Genomic DNA, 22375 nt, shown 5'->3' on the forward strand with positions numbered 1-22375 from the left:
GAAAGAACGTTCAGACGAGCGAAGAACCCCTCAAAGAATGTTCGGACGAGCGAAAGGACGAACAAAGAACGCCTGAAAGAACATTCAGACGACCGAAGAACGCCTGAAAGAACGTTCAGAAGAGCGAAGAATGCCTGAAAGAACATTCAGACGAGCGAAGAACTCCTGAAAGATTGTTCGGACAAGCAAAGAACTCCTGAAAGAACATTCAGACGAGCGAAGAACTCCTGAAAGATTGTTCGGACAAGCAAAGAACTCCTGAAAGAACGTTCAGACGAGCGAAGAACGCCTCAAAGAACGTTCGGACGAGCGAAGAACGCCTGAAAGAAGGTTCGGTTGAGCAAAGATCGCCTGAAAGAACATTCCGACGAGCAAAGAACGCCTGAAAGAACATTCAGACGAGCAAAGAACGCCTGAAAGAACGTTCGGACGAGGGAAGAACGCTTGAAATAACATTCAGACGAGCAAAGAACGCCTGAAAGAACGTTCGGACGAGCGAAGAACGCCTGAAAGAACATTCAGAAGAGCAAAGAACGCCTGAAAGAACATTCGGACGAGCGAAGAACGCTTGAAAGAACATTCAGACGAGCGAAGAACGCCTGAAAGAACGTTCAGACGTGCGAAAAACGCCTGAAAGAACGTTCGGACGAGCGAAGAACGCTTGAAAGAACATTCAGACGAGCAAAGAACGCCTGAAAGAACGTTCAGACGAGCGAAGAACGCCTGAAAAAACGTTCAGACGAGCGAAGAACGCCTGAAAGAACGTTCAGAAGAATGCCTGAAAGAACGTTCAGAAGAGCGAAGAACGCCTGGAAGAACATTCAGACGAGCGAAGAACTCCTGAAAGATTGGTCGGACAAGCAAAGAACTCCTGAAAGAACGTTCAGACGAGCGAAGAACGCCTCAAAGAATGTTCGGGCGAGCGAAGGACGAACGAAGAACGCCTGAAAGAACATTCAGACAACGGAAGAACGCCTGAAAGAACGTTCAGAAGAGCGAAGAACGCCTGAAAGAACATTCAGACGAGCGAAGAACTCCTGAAAGATTGTTCGGACAAGCAAAGAACTCCTGAAAGAACATTCAGACGAGCGAAGAACTCCTGAAAGATTGTTCGGACAAGCAAAGAACTCCTGAAAGAACGTTCAGACGAGCGAAGAACGCCTCAAAGAACGTTCGGACGAGTGAAGGACGAGCGAAGAACGCCTGAAAGAACATTCAGACGAGCGAAGAACCCCTCAAAGAATGTTCGGACGAGCGAAGGACGAACGAAGAACGCCTGAAAGAACATTCAGACGAGCGAATAACCCCTCAAAGAATGTTCGGACGAGCGAAGGACGAACAAAGAACGCCTGAAAGAACATTCAGACGACCGAAGAACGCCTGAAAGAACGTTCAGAAGAGCGAAGAATGCCTGAAAGAACATTCAGACGAGCGAAGAACTCCTGAAAGATTGTTCGGACAAGCAAAGAACTCCTGAAAGAACGTTCAGACGAGCGAAGAACGCCTCAAAGAACGTTCGGACGAGCGAAGAACGCCTGAAAGAAGGTTCGGTTGAGCAAAGAACGCCTGAAAGAACATTCCGACGAGCAAAGAACGCCTGAAAGTACATTCCGACGAGCAAAGAACGCCTGAAAGAACATTCGGACGAGCGAAGAACGCTTGAAATAACATTCAGACGAGCAAAGAACGCCTGAAAGAACGTTCGGACGAGCGAAGAACGCCTGAAAGAACATTCAGAAGAGCAAAGAACGCCTGAAAGAACATTCGGACGAGCGAAGAACGCTTGAAAGAACATTCAGACGAGCGAAGAACGCCTGAAAGAACGTTCAGACGTGCGAAAAACGCCTGAAAGAACGTTCGGACGAGCGAAGAACGCTTGAAAGAACATTCAGACGAGCAAAGAACGCCTGAAAGAACGTTCAGACGAGCGAAGAACGCCTGAAAAAACGTTCAGACGAGCGAAGAACGCCTGAAAGAACGTTCAGAAGAATGCCTGAAAGAACGTTCAGAAGAGCGAAGAACGCCTGAAAGAACATTCAGACGAGCGAAGAACTCCTGAAAGATTGGTCGGACAAGCAAAGAACTCCTGAAAGAACGTTCAGACGAGCGAAGAACGCCTCAAAGAATGTTCGGGCGAGCGAAGGACGAACGAAGAACGCCTGAAAGAACATTCAGACAACCGAAGAACGCCTGAAAGAACGTTCAGAAGAGCGAAGAACGCCTGAAAGAACATTCAGACGAGCGAAGAACTCCTGAAAGATTGTTCGGACAAGCAAAGAACTCCTGAAAGAACATTCAGACAAGCAAAGAACTCCTGAAAGAACGTTCAGACGAGCGAAGAACGCCTCAAAGAACGTTCAGACGAGCGAAGAACGCCTCAAAGAACGTTCGGACGAGTGAAGGACGAGCGAAGAACGCCTGAAAGAACATTCAGACGAGCGAAGAACCCCTCAAAGAATGTTCGGACGAGCGAAGGACGAACAAAGAACGCCTGAAAGAACATTCAGACGACCGAAGAACGCCTGAAAGAACGTTCAGAAGAGCGAAGAATGCCTGAAAGAACATTCAGACGAGCGAATAACTCCTGAAAGATTGTTCGGACAAGCAAAGAAATCCTGAAAGAACATTCAGACGAGCGAAGAACTCCTGAAAGATTGTTCGGACAAGCAAAGAACTCCTGAAAGAACGTTCAGACGAGCGAAGAACGCCTCAAAGAACGTTCGGACGAGCGAAGAACGCCTGAAAGAAGGTTCGGTTGAGCAAAGAACGCCTGAAAGAACATTCCGACGAGCAAAGAACGCCTGAAAGAACGTTCAAACGAGCGAAGAACGCTTGAAATAACATTCAGACGAGCAAAGAACGCCTGAAAGAACGTTCGGACGAGCGAAGAACGCCTGAAAGAACATTCAGAAGAGCAAAGAACGCCTGAAAGAACATTCGGACGAGCGAAGAATGCTTGAAAGAACATTCGGACGAGCGAAGAACGCTTGAAAGAACGTTCAGACGAGTGCCCCGGGAGATTTTCGGGAGTGGAGTATGCTAGTACTAGGTAAAGATGTCATGGTGGTATGTATTTGATGTGCCGTTATTCCTTCATTCATTCAAGTGGTCTACTGTCTATAGGTCATCCGTGGGCCCCCCGCAGTTCTTCATTTTATTGCTGAGATGAATGTAAAAATGTGTTTTACACTGGACTTTTGTCTGAGGTTAACAGTCGGAGGAGGATTCCGATTATTTACTGCATTTTCTTCGCCTGGAGGTCCGTTGGGGGGAAAAAAAATCCCAAGATTTTATTTATATGCTTTCCTCTTTCTCTCCCTGATATCTACCATGTGTTGTTCTTTTTGAAAACCCATCAAAGCATTTGATCAGCAGCTTAAATAAAGTCGCACTCGCCACGTCCTGCCACAATGCCTCAATACTTCTCCTGTTTCACGCTTTAGTTTTACGGCCTCTTGCCGTGCCTGCTAATTGTTTTACCATCACATCCACTCCGTACACTGCAAAAACTGGAGTCTAAGTAAGATGAAATATCTCAAATAAGGGTGATATTTGCTTATTTTCTGTCTGATAAGATAATTCTTCTCACTAAGCAGATTGTGGACTGGACTCTCACTAATATGTTAGATCCACTATGAACTGGACTCTCACACTATTATGTTAGATCCACTATGGACTGGACTATCTCACTATTATGTTAGATCCACTATGGACTGGACTATCACTATTATGTTAGATCCACTATGGACTGGACTCTCACACTATTATGTTAGATCCACTATGGACTGGACTCTCACTATTATGTTAGATCCACTATGGACTGGACTCTCACTATTATGTTAGATCCACTATGGACTGGACTCTCACTATTATGTTAGATCCACTATGGACTGGACTCTCACTATTATGTTAGATCCACTATGGACTGGACTCTCACTATTATGTTAGATCCACTATGGACTGGACTCTCACACTATTATGTTAGATCCACTATGGACTGGACTCTCACTATTATGTTAAATCCACTATGAACTGGACTCTCACACTATTATGTTAGATCCACTATGGACTGGACTCTCACTATTATGTTAGATCCACTATGGACTGGACTCTCACACTATTATGTTAGATCCACTATGGACTGGACTCTCACTATTATGTTAGATCCACTATGGACTGGACTCTCACTATTATGTTAGATCCACTATGGACTGGACTCTCACTATTATGTTAGATCCACTATGGACTGGACTCTCACACTATTATGTTAGATCCACTATATATGTAGGGGGTTTACCTACATCTGCGGTCCTCTCCAAGGTTTCTCATAGTCATTCCCATCGACGTCCCACTGGGTTGTGAGTTTTTCCTTGCCCTTATGTGGGCGCTGAACCGTGGATGTCGTTGTGGCTTGTGCAGCCCATTGAGACATTTGTGATTTAGGGCTATATAAATAAACATTGATTGATTGATTGATCGATTTTATGTTAGAGTGTTTTACTTGTTTTAAGTGTTTTGGTCCTAAATGATCTCAGTAAGATATTACAGCTTGTTGCTGAGATTTGATGACCTATATTGAGTAAAACATGCTTGAAACTAGAATATCAACTGTTGCAAAGCTGTGTCATCAACACTCACAAGTATAAAACTACTTTTTTAAAGAAATTATTTCTTATTTCAAGCATGAAAAAAAAAATCATAATGTCAAGATAATGGCACTAGCATTTACTTCATTTAAGAATATTTTTCCACATATTGAGCAAAAAGGTCTCATTTTTTCTTCTACCAAGAAAAGTACACTTGTTATTAGTGACAATATACTTATTTTAAGGTATTTTTGGGTTCATTGAGGTTAGCTAATTTTATTTGTTTTGGAAAGTCTTGTTAATGTTGTTGCACTGCAAAAAGTCAGTGTTCAAAAACAATAAAAAAAAAATAAAAAAATGAGGGGTATTTTATTTGAACTAAGCAAAATTATCTGCCAATAGAACAAGAAAATTCGGCTTGTCAATACATTCCAAAACAAGTAAAATTAGCTAACCTCAATAAACCCAAAAATACCTTAAAATAAGAATATTCTCACTAATAACAAGTGCACTTTTCTTCCATCCATCCATCCATCTTCTTCCGCTTATCCGAGGTCGGGTCACGGGGGCAGCAGCCTAAGCAGGGAAGCCCAGACTTCCCTCTCCCCAGCCACTTCGTCCAGCTCCTCCCGGGGGATCCCGAGGCGTTCCCAGGCCAGCCGGGAGACATAGTCTTCCCAACGTGTCCTGGGTCTTCCCCGTGGCCTCCTACTGGTCGGACGTGCCCTAAACACCTCCCTAGGGAGGCGTTCGGGTGGCATCCTGACCAGATGCCCGAACCACCTCATCTGGCTCCTCTCGATGTGGAGGAGCAGTGGCTTTACTTTGAGCTCCCCTCGGATGACAGAGCTTCTCACCCTATCTCTAAGGGAGAGCCCCGCCACCCGGCGGAGAAAACTCATTTTGGCCGCTTGTACCCGTGATCTTGTCTTTTTGGTCAAAACCCAAAGCTCATGACCATAGGTGAGGATGGGAACGTAGATCGACCGGTAAATCGAGAGCTTTGCCTTCCGGCTCAGCTCCTTCTTCACCACAACGGATCGATACAGCGTCCGCATTACTGAAGACGCCGCACCGATCCGCCTGTCGATCTCACGATCCACTCTTCCCTCACTCGTGAACAAGACTCCGAGGTACTTGAACTCCTCCACTTGGGGCAAGATCTCCTCCCCAACCCGGAGATGGCACTCCACCCTTTTCCGGGCGAGAACCATGGACTCGGACTTGGAGGTGCTGATTCCCATCCCAGTCGCTTCACACTCGACTGCGAACCGATCCAACGAGAGCTGAAGATCTTGGCCAGATGAAGCCATCAGGACCACATCATCTGCAAAAAGCAGAGACCTAATCCTGCAGGCACCAAACCAGATACCCTCAACGCCTTGACTGCGCCTAGAAATTCTGTCCATAAAGGTTATGAACAGAATCGGTGACAAAGGGCAGCCCTGGCGGAGTCCAACCCTCACTGGAAACGTGTCCGACTTACTGCCGGCAATGCGGACCAAGCTCTGACACTGATCGTACAGGGAGCGGACCGCCACAATAAGACAGTCCGTTACCCCATACTCTCTGAGCACTCCCCACAGGACCTCCCGAGGGACACGGTCGAATGCCTTCTCCAAGTCCACAAAACACATGTAGACTGGTTGGGCAAACTCCCATGCACCCTCAAGGACCCTGCCGAGAGTATAGAGCTGGTCCACAGTTCCACGACCAGGACGAAAACCACACTGTTCCTCCTGAATCCGAGGTTCGACTATCCGGCGTAGCCTCCTCTCCAGTACACCTGAATAGACCTTACCGGGAAGGCTAATGATTGTGATCCCACGATAGTTGGAGCACACCCTCCGGTTCCCCTTCTTAAAGAGAAGAACCACCACCCCGGTCTGCCAATCCAGAGGTACCGCCCCCGATGTCCACGCGATGTTGCAGAGTCTTTTTGCTCAATATGTTGAAAAATATTCTTAAATGAAGTAAACACTAGTGCCATTATCTTGACATAATGATATGCGCTCGGCATCATGATTTTTTTTTCATGCTTGAAGTAAGAAATTATTACTTTAAAAAAAAGTAGTTTTATACTTGTGAGTGTTGATGACACAGCTTTGCAACAGTTGATATTCTAGTTTCAAGTATGTTTTACTCAATATAGGTCATCAAATCTCAGCAACAAGCTGTAATATCTTACTGAGATCATTCCGGACCAAAACCCTTAAAACAAGTAAAACACTCTAACATAAAATCTGCTTAGTGAGAAGAATTATCTTATCAGACAGAAAATAAGCAAATATCACTCTTATTTGAGATATTTAATCTTACTTAGATTTCAGTTTTTGCAGTAGGGTAAACTGGGTATAACACATGGCACACTGACAAAGCTTAACCTATTGTTGCTATAACAATCCACAAGGTTAATATAGGTTGCTTCTCTTTCTTTCCCTCCCTTTTTCTGCATTATTTTGTATCTCTAGTTATTACGTATATGTATTGTTGCATTTGAACAACTGTATTGTTGATAATAGAGGTAAATTATTGGTATTGTTCATTATCAATAGCGCTATTTCTAAATGTATTGCTCCATTTGTAGTGTAATAATGCTCATTGTCATTTCTGTATTATTATATATTGCCCTACATATCGTATTTGTTGATGTTGTTCTATTGTTGTTGTTGTGTTTGCTGTTTTTGTTTTTGTCTCTCTGTCTAATCCCCCTCTTGTCCCCACAATTTCCCCCTCTGTCTTCCTTTTTTTCCTCTTTCTATCCCCTCTTGCTCCGGCCCGGCTGCATCAAATGATTAAAAAATAATAATGATAATATAAATACATTTAATAAAGTCAAATACACAAATAAGGCAACAAGAGAAGTATCCTACACTTCTCTTTTGTAAAGTAAATCTGAACAGCCGACATGGGCATCTACATCAACTATATGATTTGTCTGAGAAGCTGGACAGGACAAAAAATAAAAAATTAAAATTAAAATTAAATTTAAAATTAAAAAAATAAAAATAAAAATAAAAAGGAAATATAATTTTGCTTAGTTCAAATAAAATACCCCTCTTTTTTTTCTTTCTTTTTTTTCTTGTTGTTGAACACTGACTATTTGCAGTGTAGGGGGGATGGTATATTGTTTTATGGTCTGAGTTTATTTCAAACGTAAAACATGATACATAGAAATATGTGCTTTTTTTTTTTTTTTTTGCTTTTTTTTTCCCAGTTGTGATGCATTTTTAAATGTGATCACAAAACATTTCCAAATTGGCGGGGTAAACACAAGGGGTCTGTTTATATTAAACATGGATGACTATTAGCACAAAGTCCCTTAACAACTGTGATTTTTATAGCCTTTGAAAGGAGGCAACGGGCCCATTCACATTTAAATTATTCCCGGATAGTTTTCCTTAACTGCACCCAAGGGGATGGCATCACCTTAAAACGAAATGAGAATGAGATTTATGATCACATAAGCAAGTGTTCTTTGATGCAATCGACCAAGTATACCACTGTTACTTTGTTGCTATAGAAACACAAACAACCAATTACGCGATCAAAGTTTACTAATACAGCCCTCAATCACCAATGTCTCAAAGGGCTGCACAAGCCACAACGACATCCTCGGCTGCCATATAAAGGCTTGGAATGTGCCACAAATGAATGTTCCATGTCTGGTTTGTCTCCACAGACCTGAAGAAGTCCTTTGAACAGGAGCCCCTGGGCAAGGAAGTGTCTCTGGAACAAGAAGTGCTGTTGCAGTGTCGCCCACCAGAGGGCATACCAGCAGCGGAGGTATGTGCAATGTTAAAAAAAAATTACAAACCGCACTACATAGTGCAGACCCGGGCAAATTAAGGCCCGGGGGCCAAATGCGGCCCGTTAAGCTCTTCAATCTGGCCCGCCCGGACATTCCCAAATCATTTTTTTATATCTTTAAGATGGAAAGTGTAGCTGCCATTATGATGTGCAGTGATGTTTTTTAATGACCGTAAGTCTTGAACTATACAAAGTATTTCAATGGTTATACTAGTTACTATGGTAATCTAATTAGTTACTATGGTAATCTGAGGCACCAAGTAGTGTGGGTGGGGAGCGGTTCCACAGGGCCAGCCTGAAATGCGGGTGTCCGGGACAGACGCGGAAGGAGATTTTTACAACAAAGTTCTAAAGCTTAGTGATATATCAGATGTATCAGATTGTAGGTGGGGTTTTTTTTTTACCCTTCACGTTCATATTTTGCGGTGTTTGTTGCATTTTTGTTGCGTTTCGCTTGATTGTAAGATATGTCGATGGAGAGGGGGTGTGATTGTCAATATTCAGTGTTTTATCGATCATAGTTAATATTGTAAATCCCACATTTTTTTATTTTCATGTACATTCTGGGTGTGTCACTCAGTAAAGAATTGTAAAATTCCATTGTGTTTTTTAAGGCGGTCTGTCACAACGTTTTTAGCATTCAATCAGACATTATTGTGCGGTTTTGTATTAGTGTTCCTAAAAAGAGATATACCGGCCCCCAGACACGTTTTTTTTCTCTAAATTTGGCCCCCGAGGCAAAATAATTGCCCAGGCCTGACATAGTGCCTGAAAACACTGTCTATCTCTACAGCTAATCGATACAATTAATACAGTGTGAATAAATTCTGACCTAAAAACTAATTCAGAAACAGACACATTTTTTATCAATTAAAGTTTTTTTGTTTGTTTTTTTCCGAGCATCACTTTGATTCCAAATCACGGGAGATAGGCCGTAAGGTGAACTAGGAAAAAGTGGCTAGAAAGTGATTTTCGTTCCCACGTCTGGGCACTACTCTTTTTTTTTTTTTTTTGCATTTTTGCATACACAATGCCATTGTGGACATCACAAAAAAATGAAAATCTTATGCAGCTGTTTTTTCTTGTAAATGTATTTACATTAATTTTGGAAACATAATCTCTCTCACAAATTGACATTAATACATACCGTATTTTTCGGAGTATAAGTCGCTCCGGAGTATAAGTCGCACCGGCCGAAAATGCATAATAAAGAAGGAAAAAAAAACATATATAAGTCGCACTGGAGTATAAGTCACATTTTTTGGGGAAATTTATTTGATAAAAGCCAACACCAAGAATAGACATTTGAAAGGCAATTTAAAATAAATAAAGAATAGTGAACAACAGGCTGAATAAGTGTACGTTATATGAGGCATAAATAACCAACTGGTATGTTAACGTAACATACCAGTTGAATGGTAAGAGTCATTCAAATAACTATAACATATAGAACATGCTATATGTTTACCAAACAATCTGTCACTCCTAATCGTTGAATCCCATGAAATCTTATACGTCTAGTCTCTTACGTGAATGAGCTAAGTAATAATATTTGATATTTTACGATAATGTGTTAATAAGTTCACACATAAGTCGCTCCTGAGTATAAGTCGCACCCCCGGCCAAACTATGAAAAAAACTGCGACTTATAGTCCGAAAAATACGGTATACACTGCAAAAACTGAAATCTAAGTAAGCTTAAATATCTCAAATAATGGTGATATTTGCTTATTTTCTGTCTGATAAGATAATTCTTCTCACTAATCAGATTTTATGTTAGAGTGTTTTACTTGTTTTAAGTGTTTTGGTCATAAATGATCTCAGTAAGATATTACAGCTTGTTGCTGAGATTTGATGACCTATATTGAGTAAAACATGCTTGAAACTAGAATATCAACTGTTGCAAAGCTGTGTCATCAACACTCACAAGTATAAAACTACCTTTTTAAAGCAATAATTTCTTATTTCAAGCATGAAAAAAAAATCATGATTTTGACACAATTGTGTCTCATAATTAAAACAGATGACAGCCAAATGGACTTTGCAGTTTTATTTTCAATGAAACAATAGAAAATACGTATTCATATAGTAGTACAGTTGGCACAGTACAGTAAACTGACAGTTAATATTTAAACATTTAACATGTGACATTTCTAATAATTTTGAACAGAAATAGTTCATGTACATTCAGATAAATTCTTCAAAATTACAATAAAAAAAAAAGTGGCCGGGGGCCGGGCTGTATATATGCGCACTAATTGACTGAAAGAGCACGCAATTGGCGCGATGATGTCATGTTATCCATGGAAAAATGCATTTTTAGACAATATGATTTGCCTGAGCGGCTAGGAGACCCCGAGAGTAACAAGCGGTTGCCTTGTTGCCTTTCCATTAAGAACAATAAATTAGTTTTTAGTATAAGTTTGCCGGTTTCAAGAAATGTAATGCCGAGCGCATATCATTATGTCAAGATAATGGCACTAGCATTTACTTCATTTAAGAATATTTTTCAACATATTGAGCAAAAAGGTCTTTTTTTTTTTTTTGACCAAAAAAGGTGCAGGTACATGGGGGAATTTTGTTTTTTTATAATTTTTTATTTTTTTCCAGACATGTATCTCGTGCGCACGAGAAACTTTTTATTAAAAAATAAAAATAAAAAAAACAATTATAATTTTAATTTTCATTTTTTATTTTTATAAAAAAAATTATTTTTATTTTTTATTTTTATAAAAAGTTTCTCGTGCGCCCAAGAAAATTTCTGAATTATTATTTTTTTTTAAATAAATTTTAAATACATTGTTTTCCCCAATGTCCTTTTAGGGGCTCCGTACAGTTGTTATTAGTGAGAATATACTTTTTTTAAGGTATTTTTGGGTTCATTGAGGTTAGCTAATTTTACTTGTTTTGGAAAGTCTCGACAAGCCGAATGTTCTTGTTCTATTGGCAGATAATTTTGCTTAGTTCAAATAAAATACCCCTCATTTTTGTATTTTTTTTTTTTCTTGTTTTTGAATACTGACTTATTGCAGTGTACCTAACATTTGAGACAAGTATTTTAGCATTGGTATACTTTAATTTGAATGTAAACCATGAAACATACCAAAAAAAAGGAAAAAAAAAACCGCTGCAAAATAAGTGAATAGCAACATGTACAATTGAACATACACATGGTACATTTTGCTAAACAATGATGTTTTATAGATAAAAAAAATTCAGTAGATACTGTGTTATAAGAGGAAGTAAAAAAATAAAATAAAATAAAGAACACTTTGGCCCGAAATGGCTGACATTAATCAAAATATCGAATAACGCCGAAAAATGGAAATACAACAAAAAGTGCATTACAGTTTAGAATGTGTACACAATATAGTATAAAACAATATTTATATGAACAAAACAATGTGTTGATGTCACAGCAGGTCTTGGGTATTTAAAAAAAACATTTTTTTATTATTATTTTGTCTTAACTTTGCACATTGTTAAAGCCATATCTCCAGAATTATTTGATAGATTTTCCTCAAATTTGGCACAAACTCAAACTATGATTATTATAACTTTTTTAAGGTCAAGTGCACTGTAGCCTCACATTCTATTTTTAGAAATAAAAAAAAGTCGACAATTCAGCTCCTGACTGGCATTTGCTTGAAAGCGTGTGCGTGCTGCGACGACGTTATCATCGACACAGAGATGCAGACAAAACTCACACTTAGATGTCCCACGAGAGCCAATTTAAGTTGGCAGCCAAAGTTACTGCAGAGAAATATCTCAAAAATCGAGAGCAATGTTATTCCACTGTTTCTTTTATTCTTCAAAAATAGTGACAGACTAGTAGCTTCTTCAAGTGAATCTATCCATCTATAATGCCACCTAGCACTATTTTATTCAGGCTATAGTAAGGTTAAACATTATTATTCTCACAGTGGGGCATTTTGTCGACCCCAGGATGCAGAGACGGCAAGCGACGTGCATGTGAGATGGCCCCTTTATTAGGAAACATAAGGCAATAATTAGAGATGTCCGATAATATCGGACTGATGATATTATTGGCCGATAAATGCTTTAAAATGTAATATCGGAAATTATCGGTATCGGTTTCAAAATTATCGGTATCGGTTTCAAAAAGTAAAATGTATGACTTTTTAAAAACGCCGCTGTGTACACGGACGTAGGGAGAAGTACAGAGCGCCAATAAACCTTAAAGGCACTGCCTTTGCGTGCCGGCCCAATCACATAATACGTACGGTGTTATGAACTGATCAAGGGGGTGACCCCGGGATGCAGAGACGGGAGGCAAGTTTGAATAACAACAAGGAATGCATTTAATAAGTCCAAAAAATATAACAAAAAGCGATGGGGCAGAAGTGCACACCATGAATACTAACAAAAACAGGTTCCTCAGTGGTTGGCAGGGGAGAAGCCAGGGCGCACTAAGCAAAGCAGAAAGTATTTGCTGCCTCAAGGAGGCTAGGGAACAAACACAAAGAAGTTAGGAATTACAGGACTAAGGAAAAGCCACGTACCAGGACTGATGAGGCGAAGCAGGCCCGTGCACGTGCGGAGTTCGGGAAACAATAACCAGCAAGGTCAAGCTGTAGGTGACGAGCCTAAATACTGGCGGGCTAATTGCGAGGTGTGCCTCAAGGTCCGCCCCTAGCCGAGGACGAATCACTAAAAACACAGGTGCAGACAAAAAAGAAGGGCAGGAACACACTAAAACACAACATACGGCTTTTCACACACACAAGTGAATGCCCCACATACTTGGTCAACAGCCATACAGGTCACACTGAGGGTGGCCGTATAAACAACTTTAACACTGTTACAAATATGCGCCACACTGTGAAACCGCACCAAACAAGAATGACAAACACATTTCGGGAGAACATCCGCACCGTAACACAACATAAACACAACAGAACAAATACCCAGAAGCCCTTGCAGCACTAACTCTTCCGGGACGCTACCATATACACCCCCCACCCCCGCTCTCCCCAACCCCGCCCACCTCAACCTCCTCATGCTCTCTCAGGGAGAGCATGTCCCAAATTCCAGGCTGCTGTTTTGAGGCATGTTAAAAAAAAAATAATGCACTTTCTGACTTCAATAATAAATATGGCAGTGCCATGTTGGCATTTTTTTTTTCCATAACTTGAGTTGGTTTATTTCGGAAAACCTTGTTACATTGTTTAATGCATCCAGCGGGGCATCACAACAAAATTAGGCATAATAGTGTGTTAATTCCACGACTGTATATATCGGTATCGGTTGATATCGGAATCGGTAATTAAGACTTGGACTATATTGGAATATCGGCAAAAAAGCCATTATCGGACATCTCTAGTCGTGACACTAATTGGCGCGTTAGTTCATACTTGCCAACCTTGAGACCTCTGATTTCGGGAGGTGGGGGGTGGGGGTGGGTGGTGTGGTCGGGGGGCGTGGTTGGGCGGCGTGGTTAAGAGGGGAGGAGTATATTTACCGCTAGAATTCACCAAGTCAAGTATTTCATATATATATATATATATATATATATATATATATATATATATATATATATATATATATATATATATATATATATATATATATATATATATATATATATATATATTATATATATATATACACATAAATAAGAAATACTTGACTTTCAGTGAATTCTAGCAATCCATCCATCTATTTTCTACCGCTTGAATTCTAGCTATATATATATATATATATATATATATATATATATTTATTTTATTATATATATATATGTTTACACACACATATATAAGAAATACTTGACTTTCAGTGAATTCTAGCAATCCATCCATCTATTTTCTACCGCTTGAATTTCAGCTATATATATATATATATATATATATATATATATATGTATGTGTGGGAAAAAAAATCACAAGACTATTTCATCTCAGAGATGAAATAGTCTTGTGATTTTTTTTCCCACACATACATATATTGCGCTCTACTACGGTATCGAGCACTATTTTTTGGATAACCTTATTAAGACATATATATATATATATGTATATATATATATATATATATATATATATATATATATATATATATATATATATATATATATATATATATATATATATATATATATATATATATATAAAATAAATACTTGAATTTCAGTGTTCATTTATTTACACATATACACACACATAACACTCATCTACTCATTGTTGAGTTAAGGGTTGAATTGTCCATCCTTGTTCTATTCTCTGTCACTATTTTTCGAACCATGCTGAACACCCTCTCTGATGATGCATTGTTGTGTGGCACGCACAAAAGTGATTTCATCAAATGCACTAGAGTCTGGAATCTTCCATCTCTCCATAGCATGGCCGAAAACCGGTCAATCTTTGCTTCCTGAGGAAGAGCTTCACTGCCAAACACTTGGTAGTCCACTACTTCTTCCCGGAGACTACCCAGGTCCAAGCGTATTTCTTCATCTTACTCGTCGTCGGCGTTGCCACGGCTGTATCTTCCTCGTTCTTCTGCTTCGTCTCCTTGTTGTGCACTGCACTCTCTAAAAGCCATACTGTACATATGCATGTACAGTAGATGGCAGTATTGTCCTGTTTAAGAGTCAAATCAAATCAAATCAACTTTATTTATAGAGCACATTTAAAATTTACCACAGGGGTAGCCAAAGTGCTGTACAATGAGCAGGTTAAAAGATAAAACGAGTACCGAGCAAACACAACACAACACAAACAGAACACGATAAAAAATAAATAATTAAAATAGAATTAATAAAAACATAAAAACATAAAAACAGGATCACAGCAGGTGTATTATGGGGCGCCATTGCAGGATGGATATCACTCAGTGTTAAAAGCCATGGAATAAAAGTATGTTTTTAAGAGAGATTTAAAAACAGGAAGAGAGGAGGCTTGTCTAACACTCAGGGGTAGGTCGTTCCAGAGCTTGGGAGCAGCAACGGCGAAAGCTCTGTCACCTCTAAGCTTCAGCCTTGTGTCAGGGACCGTCAACAGCAGCTGATCGGCTGATCTTAAGGATCGGGTGGGGCAGTAAGGCTGAAGGAGGTCGGAGAGATAGGTTGGCGCGAGGTTGTTTAGACATTTAAAAACAAATAAAAGGAGTTTAAGATGTATTCGGTAACGCACAGGGAGCCAGTGAAGGGACGCTAAAATAGGGGTGATGTGCTCACGTCTGCGGGTCTGTGTTAGCAGACGAGCAGCAGAGTTCTGTACGAGCTGCAGGCGGGCGAGGGAGGCCTGGCTAATGCCTACATACAGGGCATTACAATAATCAAGACGAGTCGAGATAAAAGCGTGGATTAATTTCTCAAGATCATGTCTTGATAGAAGCGGTTTCACTTTCGCTATTTGGCGTAATTGATAAAAGCTTTTTTGAACGACGCTGCTGATTTGTTTTTCGAATTTAAAATCTGAGTCAAACTTTACCCCCAGGTTTGTGACAGAGTCGCTGAGATACGGGGTCAGAGTGCCGAGGTCAACGTTGGGGGAGGGAGAGCGACTTGGACCGAACAACATAACTTCTGTTTTATCTTCATTTAGGCTCAGGAAGTTAGCTGAAAGCCAGACTTTGATGTCGTGCAGGCAGTCAATAAGACGTTGAACCGTGTTATTTTGTGCCATGGGAAAATACATCTGGCAATCATCGGCATAAAAATGAAATGCAATACTGTACTTCCTAAAAATAGAACCAAGGGGGAGAAGGTAAAGCGCAAATAAAATTGGGGCAAGGATTGAGTGTCACAACATTGCTGTTTACGGCAGACGAACTGCTTTACGGTAGACGAAAACGTGACTGCTGTTGTTGTGTGTTGTTACCGCGCTGGGAGGACGTTAATGAAACTGCCTAACAATAAATCCACATAAGAAACCAAGAACTCGCCCTTGATCATTCTACAGTTATAACGTGATTGGGCAGGCACGCTGTTTATATCGTGGGAAAGCGGACGTGAATACAAGCTGTCCTCACTCAGGTCCTAAATTTCGGGAGATTTTCGGGAGAAAATTTGTCCCGGGAGGCGCTGAATTTTGGGAGTCTCCCGGAAACTCCACGACATCAGGAAGCTTCGCAAAATTTAATTCGATAACACCCACTTGAAGCCAACGTCCTCTGCACTAGACATTTATTTTTGTCTGAGTTACAAAAACAAAAAGAAATGTCCTACTCTGCAAAACACAAACATGGACTGCTTAGAACGCCGGTTCTCGGTAGGATTTAATGTACTCTACCTCTAAAGTGACACAGTTGCAGCTTGAATTACCTTTCGCTTATCTAAACTCCCCATTACTTATTGATCCATGAAGTCAATAGTCCCGTGGGTAGCATGGATAAGACAGGCTTAACACGATGAGGTCACGCTACTAATTTAAACAAGGTGTGCAACGCCCACACGCCCCTCGCACTATCGCCACCTTGCAAGGCTTTAACGGGCGAGGTTATTGCACGCCTCAGCACTTTTTATCCCGCTCATCAAGCTCGGTAAACATTCTCCGCCACCAGCGCACGCACCGCGTTTATACACTTCAGATCAACCCCCATCTGGCCCGCGTTCCTACCTGAACGGATAACGAGACATAATTTGATTTAGTCGCCTGCTCGCGAGCGCGCCACTTAAAGAGAACTGCGTTAGCGGATAAGGAGGCTCCGAATCAGTTTTCAATTGCACCTAAGTACCACGGCTCCCCCGAGAGACTGGAGGGAAACTAAGGGACAGGAGGTGAGGACGGGCCGGAAAAACAAAGTCAAAGTGAGAAGAAAATGAGATGAGAGAGTACCAAGACACCCCCCGCGACCCAGAACGGGACAAGCGGTAGAAAATGGATGGATGGAGAGTACCAAGACATAACACTTTATTTGTTTGCTTTTCCATTTATAGTCCGGGGGAAACCAAGCAAAATAACAAGTTTAAGTGTGACCATACTTGCCAACCTTCAGACCTCCGAATTCGGGAGATTGGGGTGGGGTTAAGGTGGTAGGAGTATATTTATAGCTAGAATTCACTGGAATTCAAGTATTTCTTATATATATATCAGTGACGTGCGGTGAGGTTGATGGCTGGTGAGGCACTGACTTCATCACAGTCAGATTTACAAACATATGAACCCTAAAGAGTATCTTATTCACCATTTGATTGGCAGCAGTTAACGGGTTATGTTTAAAAGCTCATACCAGCATTCTTCCCTGCTTGGTACTCAGCATCAAGGGTTGGAATTGGGGGTTAAATCAACAACAATGATTCCCGGGCGCGGCGCCGCTGCTGCCCACTGCTCCCCTCACCTACCAGGGGGTGATCAAGGGGGATGGGTCAAATGCAGAGGACAAATTTCACCACACCTAGTGTGCGTGTGACAATCATTGGTACTTTAACTTAACTTTAACTTTACACATACAAACTGTAGCACACAAAAAAACACATTTAATAAAAAAACGTTATTATGGTCTTACCTTTACTTATAAATGCGCCACTGTTGTGCTGGATTAATGAACCCCCTGATGGGAGTGTTATATCAACTAAAGCCCTCACTTCAACTTTCCACGTGCAAGATTGAATCTATTTAAAAAAGTGTAACCGAGGGTTTATAAATGTCGCCTATACTGTATGAAACTACAAAATAACAAACACTGAGGCTCCAGTTTACACGAGGACCACTTTATTTACCTTCTTTCAAAAACCTCCGCAACGTGACATCACTTCCGCTCTTAGCGCCTTCAAAATAAGAGCTCAAGGCATATACTGTATAACAGCGCATAACAGGAACTTAACATCACAAAGAGGAAAGCCCATAAAAATAGGTTACAAAAGTTATTTAATAAGAAGCCAAAAAGTGCAAAAACAATAATGTTCGTGTTGGAGGAGTTGTGAATTAGGTACACCTGCAGTCTGCAGGTGTACCTAATGTTGTGGCCCTGCAGTCATTCACAACTCCTCCAACACGAACATTATTGTTTTTGCACTTTTTGGCTTCTTATGAAATAACTTTTTTAAATAGATTCAATCTTGCACGTGGAAAGTTTAAGTGTGGGCTTTAGTTGATATAACAATTCTACGGCGGGGGTGCAGGAGGCGAGCCTCAGCCAGTGCGTCTTTTGCAGCCGTTTTATGATCGCTCAGCACAAGAAATACTTTACACACATACAGTTGTTGACAAAATACACTGTACATTATATACCTCAGCTAACTAAACTATGGAAATGTATAATATAGTTCATATAGCAATACAGTCTCACTGCACAGCAAGCCAGCAGTTAGCCGAGTCCGTCCATGTTGAGGCACTGAGTGACGTGCCTCGACTGGCTGCTGTACACCGCACCGTCTCTTCTCAGTATTTGAACGGCAAATGTGAAAATTCAGCGATTTTGAATAAAAATAATCTAAAACTGTTGAAATTAAATGGAAAATAACTTTATAGTATAATCACTGGATACATTTAACAATTTAATATATATTTTTTTCTTTTTACATTTTTTTTCTTTCCTTGATGGCAGGTGAGGCGGGGCCTCACCTGCCTCTAGTGACTGCACGTCACTGATATATATATAGATATATGCACTGCAAAAACTGAAATCTAAGTAAGATTAAATATCTCAAATAAGGTCTGTCTGATAAGATAATTCTTCACTGAGCAGATTTTATGTTATAGGGTGTTTTACTTGTTTTAAAGGCCTACTGAAACCCACTACTACCGACCACGCAGTCTGATAGTTTTTATATCAATGATGAAATCTTAACATTGCAACACATGCCTTACTAAAGTGCAATTTAAAATTTTGCGCGAAATATCCTGCTGAAAACGTCTCGGTATGATGACGTTGGCGCGTGACGTCACGGATTGTAGAGGACATTTTGGAACAGCATGGTGGCCAGCTATTAAGTCATCTGTTTTCATCACAAAATTCCACAGTATTCTGGACATCTGTGTTGGTGAATCTTTTGCAATTTGTTCAATGAACAATGGAGACAGCAAAGAAGAAAGCTGTAGGTGGGAAGCGGTGTATTGCAGCCGACTGCAGCAACACAAACACAGCCGGTGTTTCATTGTTTACATTCCCGGATGATGACAGTCAAGCTTTACCATTGGCCTGTGGAGAACTGGGACAACAGAGACTCTTACCAGGAGGACTTTGAGTTGGATATGCAGACACGGTACCGTGAGTACGCATGCAGCTGCGGCTTCCAAACATTTGATCGCTTGCCCGTACGTGCGTGCCGCTATGTGCATGTCACGTACGTAACTTTGGGGACTTTGGGGAAATATATGTGCTGTATGAACTTTGGGGAGGTGAACGGTACTTTGGGCTGTGGGATTGAGTGTGTTGTGCAGGTGTTTGAGTTGTATTGGCGGGTTTTATGGACGGGAGGGGGGAGGTGTTTGTTATGCGGGATTAATTTGTGGCATATTAAATATAAGCCTGGTTGTGTTGTGGCTAATAGAGTATATATATGTCTTGTGTTTATTTACTGTTTTAGCTGAATATCAGGTCCCACCCGCCTCTCATTGCATCTTCCCTATCTGAATCGCTCCCACTGCCCTCTAGTCCTTCACTCTCACTTACCTCATCCACGAATCTTTCATCCTCGCTCAAATTAATGGGGAAATCGTCGCTTTCTCGGTCCGAATCGCTCTCGCTGCTGGTGGCCATGATTGTAAACAATGTGCAGATGTGAGGAGCTCCACAACCTGTGACGTCACGCGCATATCGTCTGCTACTTCCGGTACAGGCAAGGCGACCAAAAGTTGCGAACTTTATTGTCGATGTTCTCTACTAAATCCTTTCAGCAAAAATATGGCAATATCGCGAAATGATCAAGTATGACACATAGAATGGACCTGCTATCCCCGTTTAAATAGGAAAATCGCATTTCAGTAGGCCTTTAACATACAGTAACTAAGTAAAAACTATGAAAAAATAAATTTGGAGGTAATATTTTTATGTGTGTAAATATAAGTTGTGTATTAACAGGCTATTCAGGTCAAATATACTGTATATATAAAACAATTCAATGATTACAACATGTGCCTTAGAGGACTAAAAATAGCTTCAATCTCCTTCTTTTATTATTAATATTAAGAACGTCCACTTTGCCGTACTACAAGGTCCCACCAGCAAGCAGATGTCAGATTTCTGGTTCTATGGTTATCATCACACATCTTTTTTTTTTTTGGCACACTGCAAAAACTGAAATCTAAGTAAAATGAAATATCTCAAATAAGGGTGATATTTGCTTATTTTCTGTCTGATAAGATAATTCTTCTCACTAAGCAGATTTTATGTTAGGGTGTTTTACTTGTTTTAAGGGTTTTGCTCCTAAATGATCTCAGTAAGATATTACAGCTTGTTGCTGAGATTTGATGACCTATATTGAGTAAAACATGCTTGAAACTAGAATATCAACTGTTGCAAAGCTGTGTCATCAACACTCACAAGTATAAAACTACTTTTTTAAAGTAATTTATTATTTCAAGCATTAAAAAAAATCATGACTTTGACACAATTGTGTCTCATAATTAAAACAGATGACAGTCAAATGGACTTTGCTGTTTTATTTTCAATGAAACAATAGAAAATACATACTCATATAGTAGTACTCACTACTCATTAAAACTGAAAAGATATTACTAATATTTGACTAAAACAGGATGACAAAACGATTTAAATAAAAAAAATAAAAAAAATAAACTTAATAATAATTAAAGTAAAATTACAAAATTTAAAACATTTAAAATAAATTAAATAAAAAAATAAACATCAAATTGAAATAAGTGTCTGACACAAGAGCGTAAATTAGCATGGTCATCTGTGACTAAGTTGCCAAAGAAGATAGTAGTACAGTTGGCACAGTACAGTAAACTGACAGTTAATATTTAAACATTTAACATGTGACATTTCTAACAATTTTGAACAGAAATAGTTCATGCACATTCAGATGAATTCTTCAAAATTACAATTAAAATTTTTTGGGCCGGGGGCCGAGCTGTATATATGCGCACTAATTGACTGAAAGAGCACGCACTTGGTGCGATGATGTCATGTTATCCATGGAAAAATGCATTTTTAGACCATATGATTTGCCTGAGCGGCTAGGAGACCCCAAGAGTAACAAGCGGTTGCCTTGTTGCCTTTCCATTAAGAACGATAAATTATTTTTAGTATAAGTTTGCTGGTTTCATGAAATGCAATGCCGAGCGCATATCATTATGTCAAGATAATGGCACTAGCATTTACTTAATTTAAGAATATCTTTCAACATATTGAGCAAAAATGTCTCTTTTTTTTTCTATCAAGAAAACTGCAGTTGTTATTAGTGAGAATATACTTATTTTAAGGTATTTTTGGATTCATTGAGGTTAGCTAATTTTACTTGTTTTGGAAAATTTTGACAAGCCAAATGTTCTTGTTCTATTTGCAGATAATTTTGCTTAGTTCAAGTAAAATGCCCCTAATTTTTGTAATTTTTTTTTTCTTGTTTTTGAACACTGACTTTTTGCAGTGCACCCTCCTCACAGAAAAAAAAAAAAAAAAAATCAGTGCCAGTGTTTTAAAGGCAGACATTTTTGATACAGTTCTTGTATTGGGGGTGCCATTAGATTGTGTCAGTGCACCTGACGTTGTGCCGTATCTACCTTAGGCACACACACACACACACACACACACACACACCCACACACACACACATAGATCCATATACTGTAGCTTTTTTCTGAGTGTGTTCAATTTGCTCCCATTCTGCTGTCATAATGGGATCTCGGGGCAAGTGGATTGGTCTGCCTCGCGTCCGCTGCAGCTGATTGGATGGATTTTGGTCTCAAACCTGCTGATGACCTCACCGTCCACCTCTATCTCTCTTGACTTTTTTTATTACTCTTTGTTCTTATCGTGCAATGACTCCCTCCTTTTCTGCGTGCACGTCTCCATTTGTGACTGACAGCCCTACTGAGGCCCCTCTAAAAACATTC

General features: G+C 40.0%; 1 protein-coding gene across 2 annotated transcripts in view; it reads left to right on the top strand.

Moving 5' to 3' along the window:
* LOC133578904 (netrin receptor UNC5C-like) overlaps nucleotides 1-22375 on the top strand; it is a 637428-nt gene that overhangs the window by 389111 nt on the left and 225942 nt on the right. For both annotated transcript variants that reach the window (XM_061933431.1, XM_061933438.1), the window contains exon 4: nucleotides 8269-8372. In XM_061933431.1, coding sequence (XP_061789415.1) covers nucleotides 8269-8372 — 104 coding nt within the window. The remainder of the gene's footprint in view (nucleotides 1-8268; nucleotides 8373-22375) is intronic.

This window comes from Nerophis lumbriciformis, linkage group LG03 (genome assembly GCF_033978685.3).
Source record: "Nerophis lumbriciformis linkage group LG03, RoL_Nlum_v2.1, whole genome shotgun sequence".
In the NCBI taxonomy this organism is placed as follows: domain Eukaryota; kingdom Metazoa; phylum Chordata; class Actinopteri; order Syngnathiformes; family Syngnathidae; genus Nerophis; species Nerophis lumbriciformis.